Raw genomic sequence first — 12,343 nt, 5'->3', positions numbered from 1 at the left:
GCCCACCATTTGGGGGGAATGCGTGTGCTGACTCCGCATGGCCCTCACAGGGCAAGGACTTCGGCATGGGCAGAATGACTCAGGGTGCTGACACCAGCCAGCAGGTGGGGCGACATTTTTTTTTTTTAAGAGAAAAAGACCTTTTGTGGGTCTTTGCAAACACCATCCACAATCTGCCCACAGGGAAAGCTGCCTGCGTTTGCCTGTGAGCCCTTTGCTTGATCCCCTCTTGATTTCTAGCAACCAGTGGAGGGGAACTCGGGGTGGGTACAGCCCAGGGCTTTGCTCAAGCTCTGGAATGCACAGAACAATGTGCTTCTATCCCTGGGTATGCCTGGCTTGGGCCAACAGTAAAATTAGTTTACATGCCTGGAGTGCACGTCGGCTCAGCGGTGGGCATGCAGAAGTAAGGGAGGTCTAAGCAGAGAGAGAGGGTTCAAGGGGGAGAACCGGGCCTCACCTCAGGAATAGCAGCTGTGTGGTTCATCTGGATAAAGCAAATGGCGATGTAAAGGTGTTTCCTCAGACACCCCCAGCCCTCCAGTGGCCCAGAAAGCTCAGACTCAGAGACTGCTGGAAAGGCAGTGGGATTATTCCAGAAGGGTGGATTTTGGAATCCCCACGGATAGCTTCATGAGACAGATTCCTGACTTTCCCAACTTTCTGGCCCTTACACCTTATCTGGGCAGTGGCATGGGAGCCAGGGTGCCGGGCTGATGGCTCTCATTCAGCCCTATGACTTTGGGTAAAGCTCGTAGCTTTCCTGAGACACTTTTCTCATCTGTGAACATGGGAAAAGATTCCGGCCCCGGAACCCGGCTCGGAAAGAGTCTTGGCATTCACTCACAAGGTGCTCAGGAGTGGAGAAGCTCATCATACGCCAGGGAGTACTGGGGCCTAATACTGAGGGCTCCGTCTTTCCCCTACGAGCATTTCCCGAGCACCTACTACGTCCAAGTCATGATGCCAGGAGCTGGGGACCAATGCTAACTCAGCCAGGACTTCTGCTCTTGAGCAGCTTACATTTAGAACTGGTTACAACCCCAAGAATCAGTGTTAGCTCCTCTCCTCCCTCCCCCCCTGTAAAAGATGGGAGTTAGGAACTTGAGGCTCCAAGTGGAGAGGAACAAGTTTCATTTTCCCAAAACCTTGAGATCACCAGGAGAGAAGGAGGTTCTCTCTGATGAGTGGAGTTAGAGGGATGGCCCAGTGCCAGTGCTGGCCCCAAGCCAGCAAATGTGGGACCAAGACAGGGGGCAGAGTTTGAGAGAAACGGGGCAGGAATAGGGTGTATGTGTCACTCACCCTGAAGACGCATATTATGTTCTGACTTACTGATAGAGCAGCCAGACCAGAGAGTCTTGAGTGTATCTTCTGGGCCTAAACCCACAGTTGAAACCACTCCCAGAGACCCCGCAGAAGCCCTGTGCAGCCCCCAGGCACCACTCAGTGGAGTTTCCGTGTTTCAAAAGCTCCAAACACAGTGCTTACTGGTGACCTCGCCTGAAACACAAGGGTTTATCTGCTCTCTAGCTTGAGGCCAGCTTTTTAAAAGACAATCTTATAGAAGGTGCTGGTGGAGAGCAATTTATTTTGAAATCTGGTCAGATGCCAGATTCGGAGTTGGCATTTTTTCACAACAGCCCCGCTGTGTTTACGACTTGAGTTGGGATGAGTTGTTTTTTTTTTTTTTTTTTTTTTTTTTTCAAAAAAGGTATCGCATCCTTCTGTTAGATGTGTTGTTGGCAACGGTTGCTAGGGAGAGCTGGGGTCAATTACAGACACACTGATGCCTGCTCTAATAATACTTCGCTCTGCATAGCTCAGATGCAGACACCTCTTGGCTAAACAGGGCACACACATTTCAACAGAGGAGGGCTTGAACTTGTACTACTCAGGCATATCTTGGAGAAGGAGCACTCCCTGAGCCCAAGTGGAAGGCTTGGGGTGGTGACAGGGCAGTGCCGGGTGGAGGGGCCTCAGGCCTCCAATTCCTCTCATTCCAAAGGTCCCATAAAAGAGGCATGCTCATTCTTCCCTGGGTGAAGCTGGAGCCTCCCCCGCCACCCCTCCGCCCTATTATCATTCCACTATTCCCTGGTGACGATCAAGGCGAGTTTTGGTGACTTCCATAACCCAGGGGTCCTGGGCAACCCATATTCTCCCGGAAGTCAGAAAGCATCCGCGCACACACTCTAGTGGGTGTGGAACCCCGCAAAGACGAAGTCGGGGGCTGGGTGGGAGAGGGGGAGTGAGGCGGGCTGGGCAATGAAACAAATCGACTTCCCAGCTTTTACTGGGTGGCCCGGCCTCTGGCCCACTCCCGACAACGTGGGCTGAGAGTGAGGTCCTTCTCCTGGAACATACGATCACTGCCCTGACAAACGTCGGAGGCCAAGAAAAAGAAAAAGGACGTAGGGAGACAATCTGAGGACAGAGAGAAGTAGGGTCAGTGGCGAGGAGAGGCAGCTCTGGGCTCCCACTGGGATGACTTGGTTAGTGTGGAGGTGCTCCAGGAGGAACCCCAGAATGGGGGAGAGGAGTATAAGAAAGGGCCCCCGGGATCATCCAGAACAGCTTCCTCACTGCCCGGAGGTGAACCCGAGGCCAGGCAAGGTGAAGGGACTGTCTCAGCTGCCCCGTCTCCTGCTTTGGTGTTCTCCCACCAGCTCGAGCTCCGCGTCTTTCCACATTACTCAGCAAAGAGTCCAGTACCTGGTACAAATTTCTCGACTGGCTCACGGGATGACAGGCAGGGCCAGCTGGTTCGTAAGTGACAACAGTGGCACAGTCAGGGCATCTCTGAAGTGTCTTCCTGACAGCGGTGCTCGGCCAGCTACACAGCAGAATCACGGGGGAGTTGTCTTTCAAAAGGAAGGCCAGCCTGTCCCTGGAGAATGGAATTCGCCCGGTCTGGGGTAGGACGCCTGCAACACTGTATCTTACAAGCTCCTCTCCATACGATTGTCACGGGCAGCTAGGCCGAGAACCACTGGCCTAACGAAAACCTGATGGCTGAAACTCACCATTGCCAGGCCAGATTCCCACACTCCTCGATCACACCGATAAAAGACTGTGCCTCAGTTGGCCTATTTGTGACACTGAGCCATCACCGACAAACCATCAGTCATCTGATACAATGCCTTGCTACTCAGAGTGTGAGGTCTCTGGGCCACCAGCACCCAGGAACTTGTTGGATCTGCAAACTCTCGGGCTGCACTCAGAGCTACCAAACCAGAATCTGCATTTAAATGAAATCCCGTGTGATTCAAAAGCACGTTCAAGTTTGAGAAGCGCTGCTCTGATGAGAGGCACTGATCTGATGCATTTAAGAAATGTCTGTTATTATAATAAGTAGAATTTTGTTTACAAGAACATTAGGGAAAGGACCACGTTTAAGGCAAAAAGACTCGGTTTTGATGTAAAAATTGGGGACCATTTCTGGGCTGTGGGACTGGTGACAGGGGGTCTACTGAAACCCTAGGGTCCCTGGCATCATCATGGCTCATGAGGGCAGTGTTCTGGGTTCCTGGAGCTGACGATGCTGAGTCTGGCTGGGAAGGGTGAAAGGTCCTTTGACCTCCGCCTGGCCCCAGTTACGCTCCATGGGGTCTGCACCCCAGCTTGGGGGGCAGCTCTCTCACCTCTGCCACAGCACCCACTACGTCAGAGCCTGCCCCTCCCCCTATGCCGCCAGCTCCTGCTGCTGAAACCTGGGGCAGCAAAAAGGAGCACACCCAAAGCCAATGCCGAGAGCTGAGTTCACAGGGCGCTTCACACCCTTGGCACATTGCGGCCAGCATCACTAAGCCGGGCCTCTGACGTGGAGGAAGCCGCCTAACTGACCACAGCGGGGACGGGGGGGCATCTCAGAGGCCACGGAAGGGGGCTGGCTGGAGACCCGGTGAGCTGTAAGAGGATGGGAGTGGAGAGTGAACCACAGAGGGAGAGAGGGAAGGGGAGAGCTCTGGGGGGCCGGGCTGGGGCTGTCTGCCAGGGGATACAAATCAGGTTTGCCAGAAAATGAAGGCAAGTAAAGAAAGACACCCCTGTGGGCCTTAAGAAGGAAAGTGGGGTTTGATGACCCATGCCTACTTCCCTCTTTTCTTGTACCTTGTGAGTCTGGGGTGATGAATGGCCATGAATCAATCATGCTGCCTGGAAAGCTGACTTCAATCTGTCCCCTCCTCAGCGGCTGGGAGAAGCAGCAGGGCCCGAGGAGGCCCAATCAGACCCATGGGGAGGTGGCTTCCTCTGGGCCTCGCAGTCAGGGAGTTGATCCGTCAGGAGCTCGGGGCAGCCGCACACGCGCACATCCAGTCTGCCCTCCATGGGAGCCTGAAGGGCCTTGAAAGTGAGCGTCTGGCTCAAGCCCTTCGAGGGGTTCTCTCCTTAGCTTACGCAAAAGCTGGGGCTGCGGGTGGGGAAGACGGGGTGAGTGGGGGCCAACGGGGGACATTTAGGTTTCTAAATACCTAATCCACAAGTGCTCTACCCAGGCAAGTGGCAGATGTAGGGCTGAGAGCCCTCCTCTGCTCCAGGAACAAGATGGCATCAGTAGGGCCGTCTCCCAAAGCACATGACGTACCTGTCCTTGAGGCACACTAGGGGGTGGGCAGGTTTCTGAGGACCAGGGGCACCCGGGACTGTTTCCTGCAGTGGAAGGGCCCAGGGAAAGTGAGGGAGGAGGAGGCTTGCGAGGGGCCCCTCGTGCCCCTCCTCGAGGCCCCCCGCCTCATCGCCGGCAGCGCAAAACCGTAAGGTCCCCTGATGGGCATCAAGCAGCCAAGCCACGCACGTCCCAGCGGGAGCCGCAGAGGTCCAGTTCCAGCTGATGACCCCTGAATCAGGTCGGAAAGCCCTGTTTCCCGGCTTTCAGGTTAGTGTTCTTGCCCTGAGCTCGTGTTTGCCAAACCAGGCCTCTCGGCATACTAATTCCAGAAGAAGTTATTAGCTGGGGGATGCAAAGGAGACTCTGTTGAGTTCAGTGCGGCCAAACAGGTTCCCTTCCTGCTGTGCTGAGCCAGCCCACTTTGTGGCTGACGGAGAGGCGGGCGCGCCACGGAGCCCCTTCTGTGGTTGAGCATTTCCCAGGATTGATGCCCTGCCGGTCACCGTGGGCAAGGCTGCTCTAACCACAGGTCACTGGAAGAAATGCCTGACCCGGGCAGGATCCTGGGCGGCCCCTGCGGCCAGCTGCCCTTCCCAGCTGGGTGCGTCTCGTCCGCACGCCCTGTATGTCTGTCCGCCACTGGTTCTGGCTGGGTTACTTGGAGCTGGCAGCCGTTGTCTAGAAGTCTTGTCCTATCCTGGCCCTTCTCGGAAAAAGATCTAAATCCAAGGCGAATGGCCGATCCCGGCCCTGACTCCCCCATGCTTGGCAGGACGTGGCAGGCAGGCCGCTCCCGGCCGTCACCCTCCACACTCTCCCAGGACATTCCGGCCCGTGAGGAACATGCCCGATGTGCAAATCCCTCAGGTAATGCGGGAATTCGTCACCAGGGGAGTGTGGGCGATCCAGGAATGGGAACCTGATCGGGGCCCGGAGCTGGAAAGAAGCAGGCCAGGCTGGCCAGCAAGGGCTCGGGTTGCAGTGAGCAGGCTCTCCCCAGGAAGAGGGGAGGAGGGCGGGGATGGAGCCATGTGGGCAGCATGTGGGGGGGCGGGGGCTCCCTCCTCCCTGTTTTTTAGGAAGAGACCTTAGACTTCGAACCAGGTGGTTAAGACCAAGGCAACCACATGCCTTGGTTTACGCCTGGTGTCTGGGCGTAATTACAAACGGAGCCCTCGCGACTCTCAGGACGGTTGCAGTTTGGATGACTTGTCACACGGTCGCCCTTGTTCAGACAGACCCGCAGGTGGTCTCTGCCCGCTCTGCACCCCTGCTTTCCGAACCGCCAGGCTCTAGTCTCACCTCACCTGGGCTGGAAACTCAATTCACATCTCAACTAGCCTAAGGTACAAAGTCACACTACAGAAGACTTTTCTCCAGCCAAGAGGCCCCAGCCATGGTGGCCATGCCGGGCCACCAGCTACCTCTCCTCTGATGCCACCAATTTACCTGCTACCACCCGTGACAGAAGGGCAGGGATCGGCCTCTGGCTCGTGGGACGGAACGGCGCTGGCCTTAGTCTGCGCACCCACACCCATACCGACACTACACGCTCGCGGTCACGAAACCAGCACTGGATGCGGGGAACCCATGGAGGAAGAAGTGAAAAGGGGGGGGGGGGAGGAGGGATTTTGAGCGGGAAGGCACCGAGGAACAAGAGAGTCTTAGGTCGCCACACTTCCCCTTTGCCCTAAGAGTGGTTTCAGGAAGCCCAGTGTATCGGCAAGAAGATCACACCTTTCCTGCTCAAAGCCTTTGCACCTTCTGCTCAGCTCCAGCCACACCACCTCCAGGGCCTGGGGGTGGTGGTCCGGGGCGGGAGGAGGAAAGGTGAAGTCTACACCCGGTTCACGTCTGCTCGGACGCAGAGAGGTCAAAGCACAGAGACTGGTGAAGAGCAAGCATCAACTCTCTTATCGTGGAAATAGAAAGAGGGAAAGGCTGGTTAAACACGAAACACCTATAAAATTATATTGGCCCATTGTAACCATGGATCACTCACACAAACACAAGCAAATCCGGCCACTCATCCCGTGCCCCTCAAGTGCCTTTTTATTTTCTATAATTAATCGGGCAAGGGTGGAACTTGGGAAAAGTTCAACTGTGGTCAGAATCTGCAGCCTTCTCTCTAGTAATAACCCACTGGCGGGCGCGGCGGGGCGGGGGAGGGGAGGCTCAGCTGTCGGTGTCCGGTTACCTGAAGCATGTTGAGGAGCAGGCTCCGGAACTTGGTCCCCTCCACCATGAAGAGTGCCATCTTGTCGCAGAGCTTTGCGGCCGTAAAGGCGAAGCTGCGGTCGGACACGGCCTTCTGGTAGATGGTCCGGACGATCTCTCCCAGCATCTCCTCGGAGTTGGTCGAGTTCTGGGCCTCCTCCATGAAGGTGGTGAGCTTGGCATCCACGTCACTGCTGTTGTTCCGCATGCTGTTGAGGATCTCAATCAACTTGTCCATCTTGTTCTGCTGAGGGTTGGTGGTCTCCACGGCCACTTCGTCCTGGGGGCGTGGGAGACAAACTGAGTCGTGCCTGAGTGGAGCCGAGGATACCACTGGGGGTGGCCAGTGGAGGGAGGCCTGCTGCCCCCAGCAAGCACCCAGCCCTACCTTCATGAACCCGAGGTCTGGTCCCTCTGGGAATGCTGACCTCCACCTAGGACCCCCAACCACCAAGGCCCTCTGCTGACCTTTTTCTTGGCTCTTAGGGGCTGGTCTTTCTTGCAAGTTCTAGCTCTTGCCCAGGATTCCCACATATATCGGTTCTGTTTGTGTACGTGCCCATCGAAGGTCTCAAGCTAGGAATGACCCGATGGGGCTTGTAAAAGATGAAATAAGGTAACAAAACAAAAAACTGGGTCAAAGAGAAAACGAGGGCAGGAAGGAGGAAAGTATTCAAAATGCCTGCTATATTGGTAAAAGGTGCCCACGGAATGGCCACCTTGCTTTCCAGGCTCCCAGATCTGGATAAACACGGCCCTGGTTTTATGTCCTGTGGAGACTGTGCTGGCCTTCTGTAACAAACGCTATACCCCGGGGAGCCCTCCAGTGTGCCACTAAATGGATGGGCACTTCTAAGAAGGAAATTTCAGACAGCAGCTAACTCAACACTTTTAAGAAGGTTCACTGCACGTAGACCAGGCCTGGACAGATCTGATAGTCTCAAAAGTATTTACTCAAATACAATGGATGGGTGGTCAAGAATGTGACTGCCCTACCTACTGGGATGGGAGATCAGGGAAGAAGGGCAGCGTCAGGGACAGAAAGTGGGGTCCCACGCTTGCCCTCCTATTCCCAACAAGGAGAGCTCTAGGCCGGGAGGCACAGACCAGAGTTCTCGAACCTGCTTTCTGCCTCTAGCTGTACGGCTGTGGGCAGTGGTTTCACTCTCTGGGCCTCGGTCTACTTCCTGGGAAGATGCGGCGGCTGGATGATGTCGAGCTTCCCCTGAGCCCTACTTATGGCCTTAGCCAATGTCCTGCTGCTCTGGGAATCCGGGAGGCCTCACCTAAGGGGAGTGCTCGAAACCCGTGTATGGGTGCTATGGACCTATCTTACCCGTTCTAATCCCTTCCTTATCCACCCCACTGCCCCACCATCTGGGCCCCCGGGCAGTATATAAAATAAGAACCACCCAGGAGGTCTTTACGCATGCCATGGCACTTAATCTCCATAGCCTGTCTGCAAGGCGTGCGGTATCGCTCTCATTTTACAGATGAGTCAACTGGGGCTCAGAGAGGTTAGGGGACTTGTCCAAGGTCACCCAGCCAGTCAAAGGCAGAGCGAGGAGCAGCAGGTGGTTTGCTGGACCCTAAAGCACCAGCTACATTTAGTAGGACTGGAGGGAATTTAGTGAGTAATCCCCTCTCTGTGGCCAGGCTTTGAGGAATGTGTCTCAGCGGGTCTTTAGGAGGACCCTACGCACTGTCACCACGCTGGTCACTACATGCCACCGGCCTGGTCTCCAGGCTCCCACTTTGAGAAGGAAGGAAATGAGGGAGGCTCTCCCTCTGGACCTCACAGCTGCTTCCCCCACCGGGGGCAGCGGGGCGGGAGCTCAGGGCTGTGAAGGACACAGGTACAGCTTCAGGCATTGGCTGGGGAAGGGGTCTGACCTGCCTTGTCCTGCCCGAGTGTGGACCTGGGCTTGGCCTTTCAGGCAAAAGGGGGAGGAAAGAAAGCAGCAGTGAGAGGCCAGAGAGAAGCCCAGAGCTTCGAGCTCCACAGAAGCCCCACAATGAGGACTCTGTGGGGAGGGCTGGGGGCCAACCGGCCTTTCTCAGGAGCAGTTCCTCTCCAAGGTGACCTTTCCTGCATCCCTGGCAGGGAAGGGGGGCCAGGGTGAGCACAGTGGACACGATGCTGCCGTTGACATAGCCTTATCCCTTTGCTAGAGGCTCAGGGACACGTCCCCTTGAATCAGCGAACCAGGCTCTGGGGGCCACGGTCAGGATACAGTGAAGAAAGAGAGGCTGGTGGGGGTGGGGGCAACAGTTACGAAGGCCCTTCCTCTCAGGGCTGGTGTCGGAGCAGCGTCTGCACCCGTATGAGGCTGGGGTTGAGGGCCTCCTTCAGTTTTGTCCCTTAGACGCCTCCTGGGCCGCTGGCGGATCAAGGAGGAGAATGGCAAAATCGAGACCCGCTCGCACTCTGCCCAACTCACCTTTGCTCTCGACCCTGGCGGGGACCACAACTGGCTGGCGCTTACCTTGGGGGGAAGCATCCGTCCTTATCGTACAAGCTCCCAGTCTTTCCCAAATGCCCTTTAGCACTGTCAGGGCAGTGTTGGACCCCAGAAAATGCTGGAGGGAAGAACCAAGCCTTCCCTGCACGCTTCCCATCCCCCTCAGGTACATGCTTCTTCCTCCCCTTCCCTCCCAGGCTGCGGGCTGGTGCCCAATGCCCACCTCGGCCTCTTGGGGGACCAGAAGGTGAGGAGCCAGAATGTGCCGGAGGGGGTTCACGTACGGGCCAGTCCTCCGGTGGCCAGCAGTCCCCGAGGCAGTGGTGGCCGCCTCAAACCCGAGCCCGCCTACCAAAGTGCCTACCTCACGATGTCTTCCCTGGTACAAGAGAACAACGAAAATTCATTTACCGGTACCTTTTCTTTCAGCCTTCGCCGCAGCCTGTCTTTGGAAGACTGGAGCAGGGTAATTTTGGGCCGCTCCCCGATGCGCTCGGGAATAATACTGTCTTTACGCTTTGTCTCGGCCTCTGGACCCCCCGGCTGCAGTGGGGGCAGCCTCTCGGAAGCCACTGAGGCTGGGGCATCAGGGCTGCGGGGGGGCTCGAGGCCGCCGTGCCCGGTGTCCCCCAGGGCATCCTCAAGTTTGGGGCTCTCCACGGTCACGGTCTCTTTGGCATTGCGGTGGGCGCCTGCCTCCCCCTTGTCGCCTGGCGGGTGCTTCATGTTGCTGTGGTGCCAGCGCCGGTTCTGGCTGTAGCCGTGATGAGTGGGCCTCCCTGAGGGGTGAGGCACCGAGCCCCCCTGGTAGGATTTCTGGTGGTCCCTGTTGTGTTTGGCACTGACCGGCTGGTGGTCACCATGCTGTTGGGGCTTGTTCCCTCCCGGAGGCCTCTGCTGCCGTCTGCAAACCGAAGAGGAAAGACAGAGAGGGTCACTGGGAGGATTGTTCAGGGTCCCTGTGTCCAAACGCTGGGCGAGCAGTTCACGGAGCTGTTCATGTATTCGTTCTGTCTACCCCCTTACTGGACACCTCCTCTGTGCCCGACTCCGCGGCAGGGCCTGTGGACACAGCACAGCACGAGACAGACGGGGGGGCCTGCGATTACAGAGGAGTCAAGTCAGTCCCTGAGTTCGAGTCGTATTTTCTGCCCTTATTAGAATACACATCAGCACACGCGTGGGGAGCCAAAGTCACACGATGCGTCAGAGCAGATCGTGAATCCTCCTGACTCTGACCCCAGCCACCCAGCTTGTGCTCTTGATGCACCTGTTACCATTTTGGGACTCCTCCCAATGCGGTCCACGCACATTCCTGTATCTGGTGACAGCTATCCTGTGAATCAATTTTTACCATCATGGCTCTTGTGAAGTTGTATCATTTGTTCAACAATTTTGTGTGCGTGTGTGTGTGTGGGGGGGGTACATTGACATTTTCACCCCCAAGCCCACAAACAAAATATGCAATAAGAAACTGTTATGCACTCAACGGTGTGTCCCCGCCCCTTCAATTCACATGTTGAATACTCAACCCCTAGTACCCAAGAATGTGACTGTATTTAAAGATAGGGGCCTTGAAAGAGGGGATTAAGTTAATCCATTAGGCCGTTAGGGTGGGCCTCAATCCAATGGGACTGGTGTCCTTATAATAAGAGGAAATCTAGACATGTAGAGAGACACCAGGGACGTAGACACAGAAGAAAGACCGTGTGAAGATACAGCAAGACAGACATCTGCAAGAGGAGAGGCCCCAGAAGAAACAAACCAAGAAGACACCTCAGTCTTGGACTTCCAGATTCTAGGGCTCTCAGAAAAAAAGATTCTGTTGTTGAGCTGCCCTGTCTGTGGTATTTTGTCACGGGGGCCCGAGCTGACTAACCCAAAAGCGACATTTGACTCACCGATTTACCGGACACACTATTTTCTAAGCCAGAGAACATGACAATGGAACAAATCTGGGGTGTGCACAGGAGGTGAACCCCAAACATTTTGATCCATCTCTGGAAGCACTCTTGCACTCACCCCACAGTGTTTTCCACGCCCTGACTTTATGGGATGTGCAGCTGGAGAACTGCGACCTGTCCCTTTGGTGGGGACAGCGGACCTTCACGGCACTGAATTTCATGAACCCAAAAAAGGCACTGATTTACTTTGAAACTATTATTACTTATATAAACTCAGTTTCAATGTTCACTTGATAATTTCGTACCTGTGAAAATCTGGAGGCATCTTGGACTGAGGTTAAACATATCATTTTTCCATTAAAATTAACGAAAACAATTTTTTTTTCCATTGAAAAGCTTTCCCTCCTGGCAGGGTTTTCAAGGGGAATTAAAGTTATTAAGTGGGAGACAGGTGTATAGTGTTTTGTTTCCACACAAATGGTAAAGACAACACATTGCATGTTAGAAGTAGAAATGAGGGTGTTTCTGGTGGGGGGGGATGTTTGACGATCTGTTACAAGAGCCTCTAGTACATGTAAATTGCTGCACCTTGTTAATTCCACTTGGTGGCAATTTATAGAAAGGAAATAATCAAAAGCCTTGCACAGGGATGTAGGCACAATTTGTGCATCGTGGCAGTGTTTAACAGTGAGAAACAATGTGGAATGTTAAGAACCTGGTGTTAAGACTTCACTCTGGTTGATGGAAGAAAGCATGTGTTGTCCTATGTGTAGCATGGTGCTACTTTTTAAGGCAAATATTTGTATGCACAGAAAAATCTGGAAGGAAAGGCGGCTGGGTGGCTCGGGCAGTTAAGTGTCCAACTCTTGACTTCGGCTCAGGTTGTGATCTCACAGTTCTGTGTGGGATCAATCCCTGCATTGGGCTCTGAGTTGGCACCACGGAGCCTGCTTGGGATTCTCTCTCTCCTTCTCTCTCTGTCCCACCCCCGCGCTCTCTTTCTCCCTCTTGCACACTCTCCCTCTCTCAAAATAAATAAATTTTAAAAAACTTAAAAAAAAAACACAGAAAAATCAGGAAGGAAACACATCAAAATGCTAACAGTGGTTAACTGTGGGGGATGGGATGAGGATTTTTCTTTTTTACTT

The 12,343-nt window shown here is 54.7% G+C and overlaps 1 protein-coding gene across 10 annotated transcripts in view; it reads right to left on the bottom strand.

The window, feature by feature from the left end:
• Positions 1-12,343, bottom strand: part of CTIF (cap binding complex dependent translation initiation factor) — a 292,923-nt gene that overhangs the window by 80,762 nt on the left and 199,818 nt on the right. For 8 of the 10 annotated variants that reach the window (XM_078435265.2, XM_078435261.2, XM_078435259.2 and 5 more), the window contains 2 exons: positions 9,703-10,195; positions 6,810-7,109 (listed from right to left, as the gene is read on the bottom strand). In XM_078435265.2, the coding sequence (XP_078291391.1) occupies positions 6,810-7,109; positions 9,703-10,195 (793 nt within the window). The remainder of the gene's footprint in view (positions 1-6,809; positions 7,110-9,702; positions 10,196-12,343) is intronic. The other 2 variants (XM_078435264.2, XM_060613801.3) reach the window with 1 other exon arrangement.

This window comes from Panthera onca, chromosome D3 (genome assembly GCF_046562875.1).
Source record: "Panthera onca isolate mPanOnc1 chromosome D3, mPanOnc1 haplotype 2, whole genome shotgun sequence".
Classification (NCBI taxonomy): domain Eukaryota; kingdom Metazoa; phylum Chordata; class Mammalia; order Carnivora; family Felidae; genus Panthera; species Panthera onca.
This window is presented reverse-complemented; position numbering and strand designations above follow the sequence as displayed.